The sequence below is a fragment of the Scyliorhinus torazame genome, chromosome X (genome assembly GCF_047496885.1).
Source record: "Scyliorhinus torazame isolate Kashiwa2021f chromosome X, sScyTor2.1, whole genome shotgun sequence".
Classification (NCBI taxonomy): domain Eukaryota; kingdom Metazoa; phylum Chordata; class Chondrichthyes; order Carcharhiniformes; family Scyliorhinidae; genus Scyliorhinus; species Scyliorhinus torazame.
The window spans coordinates 21,866,600-21,886,111 of record NC_092738.1 but is presented as its reverse complement, the minus strand read 5'-3'; the positions used below and the strand labels follow the sequence as shown (position 1 = coordinate 21,886,111).

The window sequence follows — 19,512 nt, the reverse complement described above, 5'->3', positions numbered from 1 at the left end:
CTGCTAGGCCCGTTGCTAGTGAGGACTTTTAATAAGGCGAGGGGGGGGGGGGGGGGGGGGGGGACCTTGCCCCCGACAATGTCCAGGGCGCTGACTTCTTTGATCCTGAAGCGGGACAAGGATCCACTGCAATGTGGGTCGTATAGACCGATCTCGCTCCTCAATGTTGCTGCTAAGTTGTTGGCGAAGGTGCTGGCTACGAGAATTGAGGACTGTGTCTCGGGGGTGATTCATGAGGACCAGACGGGATTTGTGAAGGGTAGGCAATTAAATACAAATGTGCGGAGGCTCCTCAATGTGATTATGATTCCCCCGGTGGAGGGGGAAGCGGAGGTAGTGGCAGCTATGGATGCGGAGAAGGCTTTTGATTGGGTGGAGTGGGAGTATCTTTGGGGAGTGTTGCGGAGGTTTGGGTTCGGGGAGGGGTTCATCAGTTGGGTCAGGCTGCTATATAGAGCCCCAATGGCGAGTGTGGCTACGAATCGGCGGAGGTCGGAGTACTTTCGGCTGTCCCGGGGAACGAGGCAGGGGTGCCCCCTATCTCTCTTGTTGTTTGCACTGGCAATTGAGCTTCTGGCCATGGCACTGAGGGAATCCAGGAAATGGAGGGGACTGGTCCGAGGGGGAGAGGAACACCGGGTGTCGTTGTATGCTAACAACCTGTTGCTGCATGTGGCAGATCCAGTGGAGGGGATGGCGGAGGTCATGCGGATCCTAAGGGAGTTTGGGGACTTTTCGGGGTATAAATTCTACATAGGGAAGAGTGAGCTCTTTATGGTGCATTCAGGAGACCAGGGAAGGGGGATAGACGAGCTACCGCTGAAGAGGGCGGAAAGGAGCTTTCGGTATCTAGGGATCCAAGTAGCTAGGAGTTGGGGGACCCTAAAAGATTTTAAAAGATGGGATATGCTGCCACTCTCACTGGCGGGTAGGGTGCAGTCGGTCAAAATGACGGTCCTCCCGAGGTTTCTCTTTGTGTTCCAGTGCCTTCCCATTACGATCCCCAAGGCCTTTTTCAAACGGGTAAGGAGGAGCATCATGGGATTTGTGTGGGCGAATAAGACCCCGAGGGTGAAGAGAGTGTTTCTGGAGCGTAGCAGGGACAGGGGGTCTGGCGCTACCGAATTTGTGCGGCTATTATTGGGCAGCCAATGTGGCGATGATCCGTAAGTGTGTAATGGAGGGAGAGGAGGCGGCATGGAAGAGGCTAGAGATGGCGTCCTGTGTGGGCACGAGCCTGAGGGCGCTGGTGATGGCACCGTTGCCACTCTCGCCGACAAGGTACACCATGAGTCCGGTGGTGGCGGCGACACTGAAGATCTGGGGGCAGTGGAAGCGACACAGGGACAGGGTGGGAGCCTCGGTTTGGTCCCCGATTCGGGAGAATCATCGGTTTGTTTCGGGAAGGATGGATGGGGGGGGGTTTAGAGCTGGCATCGGGCAGGGATTAGAAGAATGGGGGACCTGTTCGTCGATGGGACGTTTGCGAGCCTAGGGGCGCTGGAGGAGACGTTTGGGCTACCCCTGGGAAACGCTTTCAGGTACATGCAAGTGAGGGCGATTGTGAGGCGGCAGGTGAGGGAATTCCCGCTGCTCCCGGCACAGGGGATTCAGGACAGGGTGATTTCGGGTGTATGGGTTGGAGAAGGCAGGGTTTCGGCGATTTACCAGGAGCTGAAGGAAGAGGAGGAGGCCTCGGTAGAGGAGTTAAAGGGCAAGTGGGAGGAGGAGCTTGGGGAGGAGATAGATGAGGGTCTGTGGGCTGAAGCCCTGAGTAGGGTTAATTCTTCCTCCTCTTGCGCCAGGCTCAGCCTAATACAATTCAAAGTTACTCACAGAGCGCATATGACAGGGGTGAGGTTGAGTAGGTTCTTTGGGGTGGAGGACAGATGTGGGAGGTGTTCGGGGAGCCGGCAAACCACGTCCATATGTTCTGGTCGTGCCCAGCACTGGATGGGTTTTGGAGGGGTTTTGCGAGGACTATGTCCAAGGTGGTGAACGCCTGGGTCAAGCCGAGCTGGGGATTGGCATTATTTGGAGCCGGGAGTGCAGGAGGCGAAAGAGGCCGGTATTCTGGCCTTTGCATCCCTGGTGGCCCGGCGGAGGATTTTGTTACTATGGAAGGATGCAAAGCCCCCTAGTGTGGAAGCTTGGATCAATGACATGGCAGTGTTCATCGAGCTGGAGAGGATAAAGTTTGCCTTGCGAGGGTCTGTGCAGGGGTTCCTCAGGCAGTGGCAACCGTTCCTAGACTATCCCGCGGAGCGTTAGGTCAGCAGCAGCAGCAGCCGGGGGGGGGGGGGGGGGGGGGGGGGCTTCCCTATTGGTGCTTTTAAATGTCATATGGGGGGCTATTGTATATGGGGGAAATCCAATGTATAATTTTTGTATAATTTTTGATTGTTGTGATCTTGTTTCTTTCTTTTTGTTGGGGGGGGGGGGGGGGCGGTTTGTTGAAAATTTGTTGAAAAATGTGGATAAATATATATTTCTTGAAAAAAAGGTTGAGCTGAAAACTCTACAAGAATACTAAATATTTACAAATGGGAAGGAGGCAAATCTCAAACTGGTTAAAAAATGATCAAGAACGTAGACAGGGCAGCACGGCTGTGCAGTGGTTAGCACTGCTGCCTCACGGCGCCGAGGTCCCAGGTTCGATCCCGGCTCTGGGTCACTGTCCGTGTGGAGTTTACACATTCTTCCCGTGTCTGAGTGGGTTTCGCCCCCACAACCCAAAGATGTGCAGGGTAGGTGGATTGGCCACGATAAATTGCCCCTTAATTGGAAAAAATGAATTGGGTTATCTAAAAATTTATGTTTAAAAAAAAGAACATACAGACATTAGTTTGGCTGAAGGACAAGGTGCCTGGACTACTAATGGGATATATCCTACAGGAGCTGGGGTGAATGGGGTAGGGACAGAAAAGGAACAGCCTAATCCATGGATTTCATAGTACATGCGAGTGGTTGCGTGCTAGAGGGCTAGAGTGGCCAATGGAACACCCATATTGGATCGCACAGTGGTTAGCACTGTTGCTTCACAGCGCCAGGGGCCCCAGGTTCGATTCCCAGCTTGGGTCACTGTCTGTGCGGAGTCTGCACGTTCTCCCCGTGTCAGCGTGGGTTTCCTCCGGGTGCTCCGGTTTCCTCCCACAAGTCCCGAAAGTGAATTGGACAATCTGAATTCTCCCTCTGGCGCCGGAATGTGGCGACGAGGGGATTCTCACAGTAACTTCATTGCAGTGTTAACGTAAGCCTACTTGTGACACTAATAAAGATGATTATCATTCTCAAGAAAGCTAACCTGGATAATTATCGACCAGTTAGCTTAATGTCTGTTCAAAGGAAAATAATCTGTCTCAAGTCAGCCAAGACGATTAAAAACAGATCGTTTCAGTGTAGTTTTTTAAAAAATGTTTTAATTTGAAACACAGAATAAAGTGCCTTGTGAACAAATGGTAGCTGCTTGAAATGTTTGGCTTATTCAGTCTTGGCTCAAAGAACTTTTTTTAAAAAGCAGTAAACTCCTGTCCCAACCGGTGCTTCCAAAACACCGAACCAGTTCCATCTTGCAATCAGTTATCAGGAACTGCTGAATCTTCTGGGCCACATCCCCTTTAATAGAGAGGCTTTTGAAATGGTCAAATTTGCTCTGGCCCAGCTTGCGCAGTCTGCGGGCTGCAGAGCGATAGCACTTCCAGGGCTGTGGTTCAATCAGCAACGCCTTGCAAAGTCCCGATACACACAACAGGAAATCCAGTAGCCCCTGGTCGCCGTGGTTGAGATGGATCCACATTGTCACAGACATACAAAAGCAAATGTCAAAAGCAGTGCGGTCGAATTTATCCAAGTAAGGCTTCAACACGGCCGCTCGGGAAGCAAGGTCCATGACATCCAAAGTAACATACGAAATGGATTCAGGAAAGGAGTTGGATTCAGTTGCTCTTTGAATCAGGTCAGCATCGATGTCACAACCAAGGAGCTTCAGGTCCATTTCACCCGGAGTAACCCACTTCAGGTTTTCTTTCAGATCACACAGGTGCTTATACATGGCAATGCTGAAATCCTGCGGAAGACATTGACATTTTAACTTGCAAAGCACAAAGACAAACATCCATGAAAATCAAAAATCTAAAGACTGTTTATGGATTACAAGCAAAGTAAATTCCGGTTTGCTTGGTGCATCATATTATAAACAGGCACATTTAACATATGTTGTGGGTGGGTGGGTGTGTGCCCAACATGGTGTTTTCAGATGTGGCCAAGAGGCAGCACGAAAATGGGAAATGGGAGGAGCTCCGAGGATAGATCCTCAGGGGCACGAGGTCAGAGTGCAGGAAAGGAAAGAGAAGCCACTGCAGTGATTCTCTGGCTGCAACCCGATAGATCAGAACAGAACCAGGCAAAGGCAGGTCTACCCCAAGATAGAGAAAAGAGAAGTATTGGAGATGACGTTATGGTTAACCATGTCAAAGGGTGCAGAGATATCAGCAGACAGTGAGTGCATCAAGGTCACAGTCTCAAAGGATGTCATTTGTGACTTTGATCAGGGCCGTTTCATGGCTACAGCAAGGGCAGAAACTTGATTTAAGGTGAGACGTGAAGTTGCAAGAAAGAGGAGCATGTATTTGGGTGGTAACAGCATGTTCAAGGACTTTGCAGGGGAAAGATGTTGGAGATGGGGTGGTGCATTGCAAGCACAGAGGGATTAATGGTGGATTTATCGAGGGATGCGTTAATGACAGCAGATTTGAAGAGGAAGGTGTGAGTAACTGAGGAGAGGGAATTGCTGGCAATAGCAACGAACACGGGGGGGGGGGGGGGGGGGGGGGGGAGGGAATTGCTGGCAATAGCAACGGACATGGGGGGGGGGGTCAGCAAGGTTCCTTCCAAGCTGTGCACCAATCCACGTGTTCCCTCCCAGGCTGCTCACAGATCAGACCTTAAGTTATAACAGCACACTCAGAAATGAGAGGGAACATTGGTGATCAGCAGTTTTTTTAGGAGCAGGAGGTGCGTCTCATGGGAAAGATGAGCTTGGAGAGGGCATGTGGGGAGACAGGAGAATGCAAGTTCAGGGCTAAGGGAGGGGTTTGATTCAGTGGGCTGGAGGAAGGAGTGACAGCATGATCCAATGTAGTCCAGCCAGGTCTGATGGCAAATGTTTAAACCAGTTGTTCACCATCAGACTTCACATTTGCACTCCCTGTATGTAGTTCATAGTTTAACTTTTATTTTCCACCATCACGGTCTGAATCAGGCGCTGGTATGTTGGGATACAGACCAATGCAGAGTAAAGCTCCCTCTGCTCTGTCCCAAGAATGTGTGCCATTGTTCCAACTGAAGAAAAGTACCCCTGACTCACTCCCCTCCCCCTAATTTTATTCTACTCCCCATTAAACCTCTTCATACTGGCTGCCAGTATGAACAACCAGTATGAAGAGGTTTAATGGGGAGTAGGATAAAATTAGGGGGAGGGGAGTGAGTCAGGGGTACTTTTCTTCAGTTGGAACAATGGCACACATTCTTGGGACAGAGCAGAGGGAGCTTTACTCTGCATTGGTCTGTATCCCAACATACCAGCGCCTGATTCAGACAGTGATGGTGGAAAATAAAAGTTAAACTACTGTTCGGGCTTGGAATACACTGCCTGATAGGGTGGTGGGAAGGTGGGAATAGATTCAATATTAGCCCCAAAAGAGAGGACTGGAGCAGAAAATAAAATGTAGGGATATGGGGTAAGAGAAAGTGGTACTAATTGGATTGTGCTTCCAAAGAGCCCAACTTGTTGGACCAAATGGCCTCCTTCTGTACTGTACTATGTCCCATGTTTAACAACATGGAAAAATGCACAGCCAAATGGACACCAGTTTGGAAAATAGCACGGCTTGCTAAACCTCCAGCAGTTGCACACTACTACTAATAAGCTACTACAAAAGCTCTGCACCTAGATAAAGGAAAAACACTGCGGATACTAGGAGTTTGAAATGAAAACAGAAAACGTTGGATAAATCCAGCAGGTCAGCACCTGTGGCGAGAGAAACACAGTTTTGAGTCCATATGACCGTAGGACTCAAAACGTTTACGGTTTCTCTCTCCATAGATGCTGCCAGACCTGCGGAGTTTGTCCAGTATTTTCTGTCTTTAGCTCTGCACCCAGGCCTGGTTAAAGCTGGACAAGAATTGTCACTGGAGGATTACTGATTTCCCTAACCCAACCACATCCACTGATTTGCAAAACTGCCTGGACATGGGATTTGTACTTGACTGGATACAAATCCGATGTTTTCCTTTTCTACATGGGGTGGCTCAGTGGTTAGCACTGCTACCTCACAGCATCAGGGAACCAGGTTCAATTCCGGCCTTCGTTGTCTGTCTGTGTGGAGTTAGCACTTTCTCCCCGTATCTGTGTGTGTTTCCTCCGGGTGCTCCAGTTTTCTCTCAGTCCAAAGATGTGCAGGTTAGGTGGATTGGCAATGCTAAATTGTCCCTTCAGTACTGCTGCCAAGATATCAGTTAAATCACAGCGATTTCTTTTGGGGAGGGGGGGGGATCTCACCGTCTTAAGTGCAAACATATACTAATATTTTAACGGCTGGCTATGAATTAGGACAGGCATTTTCAAAGTCGTGGGGTGCGACCCGCGGGTGGGTCGCTGGCGGGTGTCAGGAGAGTCACGGCGCTCCTGATTGCACAAATTCACGCGCAACAGGTTTGGGGAGAATGATCTGATTGGTTGCTTTCTGAACTTTGATGCTGATGAAGTAGAAATTTCTTACTCCAAGAATGGTCAGGATCTGCGTGTCGCATTTAAGATTGGGAAAGACAGTCTCGCTGACAGAGCCGTTTTTCCGCATGTTCTGTGCCACAATTGTGCTGTGGAACTTAACTTTGGACAGATGGAGACTCCATACTTTCCGACACAGGAAGGCTTCACCTTCATCTAATTCCATTGGAGGAGCGTGTACAAGGGCCAAAGGGACCCAAAACCATTTCCTCCATTTTGTCAGCAGCAAACAAGGTAAGAGAAAACGGTGGGCCGCGAAGGTTGGTCGCTTGGTAAAAATGGGTCCCCGGATAGAAAGTTTGAAAAACACTGAATTAGGAAGATGCACAAGTCAAAAGACTGTTGAGAAAAGGGAGCAATTTGCGATGAATTATGCCAGAACATTAAGGGATGTCATGATGTCATTTTTGCTGTACTAAAATGAACCTGACGACAGCATTATAACGGCTAACAGTGAGACATCCAGAAAATATAATTGTCGGGTGGCACAGTGGTTAGCACTGCTATCTCTTGGCACTGAGGACCCAGGTTGGCTCCCGACCCCGGGTCACTGTCCGTGTGGAGTTTGCACATTCTCCCCATGACTGCGTGGGTCTCACCCCCACAACCCAAAGATGTGCAGGTTGGGTGAATTGGCCACTCTTTTGAGGTCCACCAACAAAACAGAAGAAAGGAAACAAACTGAGGGACAAAGAAAAAAAGGGCCGCTCCTGTTAGGGCACTGCCTGAACATAACAAAATCAACAGAAACTTAAAAACATCAAAGAAGAGTGCAATTAAAGGGGTCAATAAAGCACCCCAACCCGTGGTGTCCACCAGGCACAGGGGGTGGATTGGCCAGGCTAAATTGCCCCTTAATAGGAAAAAAAAAATTTGGTACTTTAAATTAATTTAAAAAAAAGAAAAAGTCATTTTGACCGCCTACAACATCTGGGCGATATGCAATCGTGGCAAAAACTATGATTTTTTTTTCAAGCATTCAAATTATGAGGTAAAACATTGACTTCACATGATACTTAAGTGGTGGATTTTGCGCCTTTCAGATTCATTGCTAGCTGCCCACAGCCGACTCTAACTGGAGGCTCAGGCCTAGGAGATTAGGCGCCTACCCCACAGTTGCAGCCCACGTCCAGCGCCACCGTTCTTCCTCCCGGGAACACCGCCGCTAAATCGGCGGGCGGAATAAGTCGTAGCCGCTCCCCTGGAGGATTAAATCGATAATAGTTAACGAAGTTGCCGTACGGCGCCGCTCCAGGCTCACACTGCTCATTTTCCGCCCTCCCGCGTTCAGGCTTCACCTCACACATGGGGGCCGCCATTGCCTGTCGGTCACAGAACTATGCTCTCCCGACCACCGTGGCCACGGCGAAAGGTTCCGCCTGGCTTCCGACACAAGCTTGCCTGTCCTGATCAGAGGAAAAATATATGGGGAAAGCATCTGATTTTAGGTTTTAACAAACTGATTTCTCCCAAATTAAGTGAATATAATTCCTCTTTTGGTATTTTAGAAACTTAAAAATTTGAAATAAATTTAAAGTACCCATTTTTATTTTTCCAATTAAGGGGCAATTTAACATGGCCAATCCGAGGCGCCTTCTATGCCCAGTGGGCACCACAGGGGTTGGGGTGCTTTATTGACCCCTTTAATTGCACTCTTATTTGATGTTTTTTAAGTTTCCGTTGATCTTTGTTATGTTTGTTATAACAGGAGCGGTCTTTTTTTTCTTTGTCCCTCAGTTTGTTTCCTGTCTTCTGTTTTGTTGGTGGACCTCAAAAGAGTGGCCAATCTACCTACCCTGCACATCTTTGGGTTGTGTGGGTGAGACCCACGCAGACATTGGGGGGTGGGGGGAGTCTTTCCATAATTAAAAACGGCTAAACAGCCAGTCTTTTAAGGTTGATCATTTGATTATACTAAAAGAAACAAACAAACAAATTAAAAGGGACCGCTCCTGGTAAGGGCACTGCCCAAACATACCAAAGAGCGCCAGAAACATGGCAAACATCAAATCAAAACGTGATTAAGTGGATATATAAAGCAATCCGGCCCCTGCGGCCACCAGGCATGGAAGGCCTCGATGGCTAAACAGCCACCTGCTGTAAAATGTTTCCTCCCACAGAATTAATTAATATTGATGAACTTATTTTGTTGAGCAAACGTTAAACATGCAGTCTATTTGTCCGATCTAATAATAATAATTGCTTATTGTCACAAGTAGGCTTCAATGAAGGTACTGTGAAAAGCCCCTAGTCGCCTAGATCTGCATTTGTATCTCAATTTTCCCGCCACTTATCAACTTGACGCTCTTGCTGAGGTGCAGCAGTCTGGGACCTCATTGCCCTTCAATCACCCATTGGCCAGATGATTGGCTATTTCGCATTTACAGGCTTCACAACCAAGTCCAATCCTGTTCTTAATTAGTTGGAATCCTGACTGACGTATTTCCCCGTGAGGGCTGCACGAAGCAAGAAATCTGGCACAATGAATCTGCATAATATCCAGCATTGAACATCAATTCAGCCATCAGTCAAGCTATGGCCATTAACTTGTGGGTGACTTTGATTCAAACCCTTTTCCACTTGCTGATTTTGTTTCAAATCATTTACGATATTGATGATGTGGAGATGCCGGCGTTGGACTGGGGTGAGCACAGTGAGAAGTCTTACAACACCAGGTTAAAGTCCAACAGGTTTGTTTCGATGTCACTAGCTTTCGGAGCGCTGCTCCTTCCTCAGGTGAATGAAGAGGTATGTTCCAGAAACATATATATCGACAAATTCAAAGATGCAAGACAATTCTTAGAATGCGAGCATTTGCAGGTAATTAAGTCTTTACAGACCCAGAGATAGGAGTAATCCCAGGTTAAAGAGGTGTGAATTGTCTCAAGCCAGGATAGTTGGTAGGATTTCGCAAGCCCAGGCCAGATGGTGGGGGGTGAATGTAATGCCACATGAATCCCAGGTCCCGGTTGAGGCCGCACTCATGTGTGCGGAACTTGGCTATAAATTTCTGCTCGGCGATTCTGCGTTGTCGCGCGTCCTGAAGGCCGCCTTGGAGAACGCTTACCCGGAGATCAGAGGCTGAATGCCCTTGACTGCTGAAGTGTTCCCCGACTGGAAGGGAACATTCCTGCCTGGTGATTATCATAGAATTTACAGTGCAGAAGGAGGCCATTCGGCCCATCGAGTCTGCACCGGCTCTTGGAAAGAGCACCCTACCCAAGGTCAACACCTCCACCCTATCCCCATAACCCAGTAACCCCACCCAACACTAAGTGCAATTTTGGACACTAAGGGCAATTTATCATGGCCAATCCACCTAACCTGCACATCTTTGGACTGTGGGAGGAAACCGGAGCACCCGGATGAAACCCATGCACACACAGGGAGGATGTGCAGACTCCGCACAGACAGTGACCCAAGCCGGAATCGAACCTGGGACCCTGGAGCTGTGAAGCAATTGTGCTATCCACAATGCTACCGTGCTGCCCGCGCGATGTCCGTTCATTCATTGTCACAGCGTCTGTATGGTCTCGCCAATGTACCACGCTTCGGGACATCCTTTCCTGCAGCGTATGAGGTAGACAACGTTGGCCGAGTCGCACAAGTATGTACCCCGTACCTGGTGGGTGGTGTTCTCACGTGTAATAGTGGTATCCATGTCGATGATCTGGCACGTCTTTCAGAGATTGCCATGGCAGGGTTGTGTGGTGTCGTGGTCGCTGTTCTGAAGGCAGGATAGTGGGGGTGTGGGGAGAAACTACGACATCTTCTTCGCAGCCTTCAACACATCATCGATGTAGATGAACAACTTGCCAAGGTCATCCCCACACCCCCACTACTTGCCTTCAAACAACCACGCAACCTCAAACAAATCATTGTTTGCAGCAAACAACGCAGAATCGCCGAGCAGAAACGTATAGCCAAGTTCCGCACACATGAGTGCGGCCTCAACCGGGACCTTGGATTCATGTTGCATTACATTCACCCCCCACCATCTGGCCTGGGCTTGCGAAATCCTACCAACTGTCCTGGCTTGAGACAATTCACACCTCTTTAACCTGGGTTACCCCTCTCTCTGGATCTGTAAAGATTTAATCACCTGCTAATGCCCGCATTCTAAGCATTGTCTTGCATCTTTGAATTTGTTGATATATATGTTTCTGTAACATACCTCTTCATTCACCTGAGGAAGGAGCAGCGCTCCGAAAGCTAGTGTTTGAAACAAACCTGTTGGACTTTAACCTGGTGTTGTAAGACTTCTTACTTTACGATATTGATAATAGGGTACTACATTTTAATCGGCAAAAACAATTTCTATACCTTAAAACATAAAGAGGTATATTTGAAAAATGTTACAAGCACTTTAATAAACCATCTACAAATTTGTGTCAGGCCAACTGTCAAATATTTCTCTGACTCGCAGTTCTTTTTGCGCTTGTACAAAGCTTTGAAAATATTTCAAAGTGCAGAATATTGAATCTTCAGCAAATATGACACTGAATATGGTATCAAACCTTCAACATATATAGAGTTAAATCTTCAATGATTAGACTGTCATTATGGCACAGAAATAGGCCATTCTGCCCATCCAATTTCCTTTTGAAATCATTGATCATCTCTAGTTCCACCCCCCTCGTAGGCAGCAAGTTCCATTATAGTCGTGAGGTTATTCATGAAGGCCCCGCCTTCTCAACCTTGCCCCTCGCCTGAGGTGTGGTGATCCTCAGGTTAAATCACCACCAGTCATAGGGCGGCACGGTGGCACAGGGGTTAGCACTTCTGCCTCATGGCGCCGAGGACCCGGGTTCGATCCCGGCCCTGGGTCACTGCCCGTGTGGAGTTTGCACATTCTTCCTATTTCACCCCGACAACCCAGAGATGTGCAGGGTCGGTGGATTGGCCACACTAAATTTCCCCTTCATTGGGAAAAAAGAGAATTGGGCCCTTTAAAATAAAAAAAAAATCACCACCACCAGTCAGCTCTCTCCACCTTAAAGGAGAAAGCAGCCAATTGTCATCTGGGACTATGGCAACTTTACACTTAGTCTTGGATTTTCATTGTATCTTCAAATGAATATTTTATTGAATCTTCACTTGATATAACCTTCAATGGATATTCCATTGAATCCTACTGATTTGAATCTTCAACGGCAACCTGTATTCATTTAGCGCATAGTCCCTTTAACATATAAAAATGTCCCAGGATGCTTCACCGGAACGTTATCAAACAAATTTGACACTGAGCTGCGTAATGAGATGTTGGGACAGGTGATCAAAAGCTTGGTCGCAGCAGAAATTAAGAAGGTTTTCCAGAACTTAGAGCCTGGGCAGCTAAAGGCACGATAACTAATGGTCAGGTGATGAAAGAATTGAGAAATGGAGGTCAGAATTGGAGGAGTGCAGAGATCTCGGAAGGTTGCACAGCTTCAGGCATTGTGGTGAATCTTAGTAATCCTCTCAAAATGGAACCCAAGTGTTAATGTTTGATATAACCTCAGATTCCTAAATTACATTTACACACCGTCCAGTCGTTGATGTTCAGGGTGAATGTTCCAGTACCCTTTCCACCTAAGCACGGGGTCAGTTCACAATTAAATCAGACTGGAACCCTCATTTGGACATTAATGGGCCATGGTTAGGGCAATATCTCCTGCAATAGTACAAAATCCATTTCATGCTGTCAAAAAGGTCTTTGGTGAATGTCAGTATCTGTCTCCTTGTTTTCCCTCCCTATTATTCTCCCTGCTGGAGTCAGTGTGACGTCCTCCAACGGAAGCTGTCCCAGCCGAGCCAAGCTGTGTTCTGATCTTATGGCTGCAGATGGACAATGTCATCTGAAATTACTGGTTCTCGATTTTTGAAATATTCATTCACGGGATGTGGCGTCGCAGGCTAGGCCACAGTTATTGCCCATCCCTAATTGCCCCTTGTGGTGAGTGAGCCACCATGTTGAACCGCTGCAGTCCCTGTGGTGTAGGTACACCCACAATGCTGTTCGGGAGGGAGTTCCAGGATTTTGCCCCAGCGACAGTGAAGGAACGGCCGATATATTTCCAAGTCAGGATGGTGAGTGACTCGGAGGGGAACCTCCAGGTGGTGGGGTTCCCAGGTATCTGCTGCACTTGTCCTTCTAGATAGTAGCGGTCGTGGGTTTGGAAGGTGCTGTCTAAGGAGCCATGGTGAGTTCCTGCAGTGCATCTTGTAGATGGTGCACACGGCTGCCACTGTGTGTCATTGGTGGAAGGAGTGAATGTTTAAGGTGGTGGATGGGGTGCGAATCAAGCGGGGCTGCTTTCTCCTGGATGCTGTTGAGTTTCTTGAGTGTTGTTGGAGCTGCAGTCATCCAGGCAAGTGGAGAGTATTCCATCACACTCCTGACTTGTGCCTTGTAGATGGTGGACAGGCTTTGGGGAGTCAGGAGGTGAGTTGCTTACTGCAGGACTCCCAGCCTCTGACCTGCTCTTGTCGCCACAGTATTTATCTGGCTGGTCCAGTTCAGTTTCTGGTCAATGGTAACCCCACAGGATGTTGATAGTGGGGGTTTCAGCGATGGTAATGCCATTGAATGAGTGGCAACTAGCCATGTTCTCCCGAGGTTGATGCTGGGGCATACTGACGAACCCGAAGAGAGAACAAAAAGGAAAGCCCTGGCAGCACGGTGGGTTAGCCCTGCTGCCTCACGGCGCCGAGGTCCCAGGTTCGGTTCCGGCTCTGGGTCATTGTCCGTGTGGAGTTTGCACATTCTCCCCGTGTCTGCGTGGCTTTCACCCCCACAACCCAAAGATGTGCAGGCTAGGTGGATTGGCCACGCTAAATTGCCCCTTAATTGGAAAAATGAATTGGGTACTCTAAATTTATTTTTAAAAAGGAAAGCCCTGCATTTATATAGCGCTTTTCATGACCACCAGATATCGCAAATGCTTTACGGCCAAGGAAGTGCTTTTGAAGTGTGCCACTGTAGAGGAAGCGGCAGCCATTTTGCGTACAGCAATCTCCCAGAAACATCAATGTGATAAAGATCAGAGAATCTGTTTTTGTGACGTTGATTGAAGGATATGTATTGGCTGGGCTACCGGAGAGAACGCTCCTGCTCACCTTTGAAGCAGTGCCATGGACATCCACCTGAGAGGGCAGATGGGGGTGTCCCTTTAATGTCTTATCCAAAAGACAGCACCTCCAACCATCCAACACTCCCTCCATAATCCAGCATCAGCCTTGGCTTGAATGCTCAGGCCCTGGAGGGGAACTCAAACCTAGAGCCTTCCGGCTCAGAAGGAAGAGTGTGACCAACTGAGCCAAACTGTTGCCAGGCACACCTCACTCTGATTAGCACAAAGTTCGAGATGTTACTGTTCGTTTATTTCACATCCTACAATCCCAAAATAATGAACCAATCATGACAGAAAAGGAATGAGCCAGTTCTGATGGGTTTAGTTTGGTTCTTTATTAGCAATATGGAAGTACAAAGTCAACAACAAACAAGTCACAACATTCAAGCAAAGTAACGTAAAGTCCACAGGCAAAAAAGCAAATGAGCAGATGGTATCACAACATTTTACTGCAGAAAAATATAATCTGTACACCCCTTAAGAATAGTATTTTGAGCCACAAAAGTGACCTTCAGGAGTAAAGATTTGAAGCTACACAGTGGGCGAGAAGTCAAACTTTGCGATCGAGACATACTATAATAAAACAGAAATGCTCGGAACACAGCATGGTTCTATTAGGATCTGAAAGAATGCTCTGGATGGGACTATTCATGATAGAAAAAAAAAAATCAAATAATCACTCTGAACCCAAGTTAAAGGATCAAGAAGAATTATAAACAAGAGCTTGCATTTCAGTGGTGCCAATGAAGTACTTTTTGCAGTGCAGTCACTGTTGCAATTTAGGAAATTGCCAGCCTTGATTTGTGCACTTAAATCTCAAGAGTGGAACTTGAGCCCGCAATCTTCCGACCAGGAGGCAGGAGGAGCTACCAATAAACTCAAAGCTGATGCTTCGGGGAAAATGTCAGGGAAAATACTCTCAACCAATCGGAATTAAAGTTGTGGAGTAGGTTACCAGAGAAAGATTCCAATTAGATCGGCAGCATAATAATAATCTTTATTTGTGTCACAAGTAGGCTTACATAAACACAGCAATGAAGTTACTGTGGAAATCCCCTCGTCGCCACATTCCGGCGCCTGTTCAGGTACACAGAGGGAGAATTCAGAATGTCCAATTCAGCTAATAGCACTTCTTTCGGGACTTGTGGGAGGAAACCGGAGCACCCGGAGGAAACCCACGCAGACACGGGGAGAACGTGCAAACTCCGCACAGTGACCCAAGCCGGGAATCGAAACTGGAACCCTGGCGCTATGAGGCAGCAGTGCTAACCACTGTGCCACCACGCTGTCCATATGAAAAAATGATTGGCTCATTGGTTCCATCCAAAGCATTAATAAAAATCAGCTTAATTGATTTTTCTGATCCTGAAACGTTTTTAAAAATAAATTTTGAGTACCCAATTGATTTTTTCCAATTAACTTAGCGTGGCCAAGCCACCTATCCTGCACATCTTTGGGTTGTGGGGGCGAATCCCACGCAGACACGGGGAGAATATGCAAACTCCACACGGCAGTCACCCGAGGCGGGAATTTGACCCGGGTCCCTAGAGCTGTGAGGCAACAGTGCTAACCATTATGCCATTGTGCCACCCTTTTAGATTTATGTTTATGGGCCGCTCTTGATTTGTCTTGTGTCAACTGGCTGAACGTTAAGTTAAAATTGTTTTCCTGACCCTTGTTCTGACCTGGCAGATCTCCCATGCCATTACTCATAGTAAACCAGAGATTATTCTGTTTTAAAAGGACATGGTGATTGCATTGCCACACAATGTAATACTCTCTTGCTAAGGCAAAGCTATAAATTACTTTGTGTGTGCCTTTAAGACCAATAAGCCAATTACATTTCAGAAAATACTTTGACCAATTAGAGGTCAGCTGGAAATGTCCTTCAGACGTAAAAAAAAAGTAGGATACAAAAATGTACCACATAGAATTGTAAAATCATTACAGCACCAATGAGGTGTTTTGGCACTTTGTGGCTGAGCTGGCTTCTAGCAAGCGCTGTTCACCACCTCTCCCCGCCCCTTCCCAGTAACCCTGCAACCGTTTCCCCTTCAGATAGTTACCCAATTCTCTTTTGAAAGCCTTGACTGAACCTGTCTCCACCACACCCTCAGGTAGCGCATTCTGCATCCTAATCGCTCTGTTAAAATATTGTTTACCCTCACGTCATCTTTGATTCTTTTGCCGACCACCTGAAATTGGTGTCTTCCCACTTCTCCCAATCTCTTCTGTCCAGACCACTCATGGTTTTTGAAAACCTCTATCAAATCTCCTCTCAAGTTTCTCTTCACAAGGAACAGCTCCAGCGTCTCCAATCTATCGATGTAACTTAAGTCCTTCAACCCTGGAACCATTCTCATGAATCCTTTCTGCCCCCTCTCTGAAGCCTTCACATCCTTCCCAAGTATGGTGCCCAGAGGTGAACACAATATTCCAGTTGAGACTGAACCGATATTTCATAAAGGTCCATCATAACCTCCTTGCTTTTGTACTTTTGTCTCTATTTATAAAGCCCAGAATTCTGCCTGCCTTATTAGCCACTTTCTCAATCTTTCTGGCTACCTTCAATGGGGTTACAGCTGAAGACAGTTTAGCTTCGCCTATCCATGCTAACAAATCCCAGCCATAACTGAACCTTCTCAAGCTAATCAGGGAAGATCTCTAAATATTTTAACTCCTCAGGCTATGCTGTGGGTTGATAACGGACACAGCCCATAAGCCAGGGGTTTCGTGATTCATTCTCTCACTTCAGACATAATCCTGAAGACACGTCTTGAAGAAGAATTGTTTACAAACCACTTTAGCTCAGATCATGGGGCATACTGGCTAGGTCACAGTAGGCTGAGAGTAGCAATGGATGGGCGCTTTTCTGATTGGAGGGCTGTGACTAGTGGTGTTCTGCAGGGATCAGTGCTGGAACCTTTGCTGTTCGTAGTATATATAAATGATATGGAGGAAAATGTAACTGGTCTGATTAGTAAGTTTGCGGACGACACAAAGGTTGGTGGAATTGCGGATAGCGATGAGGACTGTCAGAGGATACAGCAGGATTTAGATCGTTTGGAGACTTGGGCGGAGAGATGGCAGATGGAGTTTAATCCAGACAAATGTGAGGTAATGCATTTTGGAAGGTCTAATGCAGGTAGGGAATATACAGTGAATGGTAGAACCCTCAAGAGTATTGAGTCAGAGAGATCTTGATGTACAGGTCCACATGTCACTGAAAAGGGGCAACACAGGTGGAGAAGGTAGTTAAGAAGGCATACGGCATGCTTGCCTTCATTGGCCGGGGCATTGAGTATAAAAATTGACAAGTCATGTTGCAGCTGTATAGAACCTTAGTTAGGTCACACTTGGAATATAGTGTTCAATTCTGGTTGCCACACTACCAGAAGGATGTGGAGGCTTTAGAGAGGGTGCAGAAGAGATTTACCAGAATGTTGCCTGGTATGGAGGGCATTAGCTATGAGGAGAGGTTGAATAAACCCGGTTTGTTTTCACTGGAATGAAGGAGGTTAAGGGGGCGACCTGATAGTGGTCTACAAAACTATGAGGGGCATAGACAGAGTGGATAGTCAGAGGCTTTTTCCCAGGGTAGAGGGGTCAATTACTAGGGGGCATAGGTTTAAGGTGCGAGGGGCAAGGTTTAGAGTAGATGTACGAGGCAAGTTTTTTTACACAGAGGGTAGTGGGTGCCTGGAACTCGCTGCCGGAGGAGGTGGTGGAAGCAGGGACGATAGTGACGTTTAAGGGGCATCTTGACAAATACATGAATAGGATGGGAATAGAGGGATACGGACCCAGGAAGTGTAGAAGATTGTAGTTTAGACGGGCAGCATGGTCAGCGCAGGCTTGGAGGGCCGAAGGGCCTGTTCCTGTGCTGTAAGTTTCTTTGTTCTTTGTTCAAATTCTGCAACTTTAACTCATTTATTGGCAGGAACTCAAAAATGTGGGACTCCCTTACTTCCGTGAGCCAACTCTCTCCTACAATCAATAGGCCATCAAAACCCAAATTTGGTGTCAGCCGAAAGACTCTCAAATTTACCCAAGCTTCTTTTTCAACCTCACCGGTGTTCTGCACCGTGAATCTTTGTCCTTCACCTTGACCTTTCATTACCGTTATTCAAGCAGAATAAGATTCTGAAGGGACAGGAGTACAATGGCCCAGTTCCATTGCGTCTGACGCAAACTGACGGCGACTCTGGTCATTCAATATTAGTCACATCATTGTGTCGTGTGTTTGCAAGCAAGTGACAGAAAGTACAAGCAGTGCCCCTTTAAGACTAAATTCGAGCCATTGAGTCTGAACAACTCTTAAAGGGACCATGTCCCTTTTGTTGAACTGTGTTGGCTGCAATGTAAAACAGCTGAAGTGACACTTGCACAGCATTTTCCTGTCTCAACACAGTGCCCACCCGAATAAATATTTGAATACACTCAGCCCGAGAAAATAATGCCAGCGTCAAAGGAAGTCAATCTATTTGTTGACCCTCCTGAATTATATTACAAAATAAATTAATACAGTGATGTTCCAGATCATTATTAAATCACTTTTATGACTCATGAAGCTCCTCTCCTTTTCTCGCTCTCTCCTTCTTACATGGTATTTATCGTTTGATTCATGCGAATGTTTCAGACCACACAGTGCTGAGCATAATCATTTGTCGGTGAATCATTGTTTTAACTTTCAATGCGAGGCAACACGCTGGCGCAGTGGGTTAGCACTGCTGCCTCACGGTACTGAGGTCCCAGGTTCGATCCCGGCTCTGGGTCACTGTCCGTGTGGAGTTTGCACATTCTCCCCGTGTTTGCGTGGGTTTCGCCCCCACAACCCAAAGATGTGCAGGGTAGGTGGATTGGCCACGCTAAATTGCCCCTTAATTGGGAAAAAATGAATTGGGTACAGTCATGCGAGAGTGCCTTTAAGAGCTGGATGTTTAAGCAATGTACCTTTAAGAAAACAGTGATGTCATAGAGTGGGTGGAGCTCAGGCTCAGTTCAGCCATTTTGCAGTTTAGTTTGATTTTGCAGTTTGGTTTTGCTGAGAGCAGCTAAAAAGTGCCTGGCTAGTTTTGCTGAGAGCAGTTTAAAAGTAGAAAGCCAGTTTGCGACAGTCTCTGCCATTCTACAGAAAAAATATATATCCTTTAACCTGATGTGATACTGTTTAAAGATGTTAAGTCTCTTGGAAGTTTGAAGGAACATTTTAAGGAATTATTTACTGTTGCAATATTTTCTGAGTTATCTTTGAAGTAAGGGGTGTTAAGAGATCCAATGTTTATTTAAGATGTTAAGTTGAGTTCATGGAATAAACAGTGTTTTGTGTTTAAAAGCCCACGTGTCCATAATTGTAATCCCACACCTGGTGGCGACGTTGAAGATCTGGGGGCAGTGGAGACGACACAGGGGCGAGGTGGGAGCCTCGGTTTGGTCCCCGATTCGGGAGAATCATCGGTTCGTCCTGGGAAGGATGGATGGGGGGGGTTTCGGAGCTGGCATCGGGCAGGGATTAGAAGAATGGGGGACCTGTTCATCGATGGGACGTTTGCGAGCCTAGGGGCGCTGGAGGAGAAGTTTAGGCTACCCCCCCCCCCCCGGAAACGCTTTCAG

At 47.2% G+C, this 19,512-nt stretch overlaps 1 protein-coding gene across 1 annotated transcript; it reads right to left on the bottom strand.

Annotated features, from left to right (window-relative positions):
* Window positions 1–3,397: 3,397 nt before the first annotated feature.
* Window positions 3,398–8,146, bottom strand: LOC140405372 (RNA 5'-monophosphate methyltransferase-like). The gene is made up of 2 exons (XM_072493693.1): window positions 7,897–8,146; window positions 3,398–4,066 (listed from the first exon to the last, which is right to left on the bottom strand). Exons 1-2 carry the CDS (start codon window positions 8,104–8,106, stop codon window positions 3,485–3,487), a joined length of 792 nt encoding a protein of 263 aa, XP_072349794.1. The 5' UTR covers window positions 8,107–8,146; the 3' UTR covers window positions 3,398–3,484.
* Between the last annotated feature and the right edge of the window lie 11,366 nt (window positions 8,147–19,512).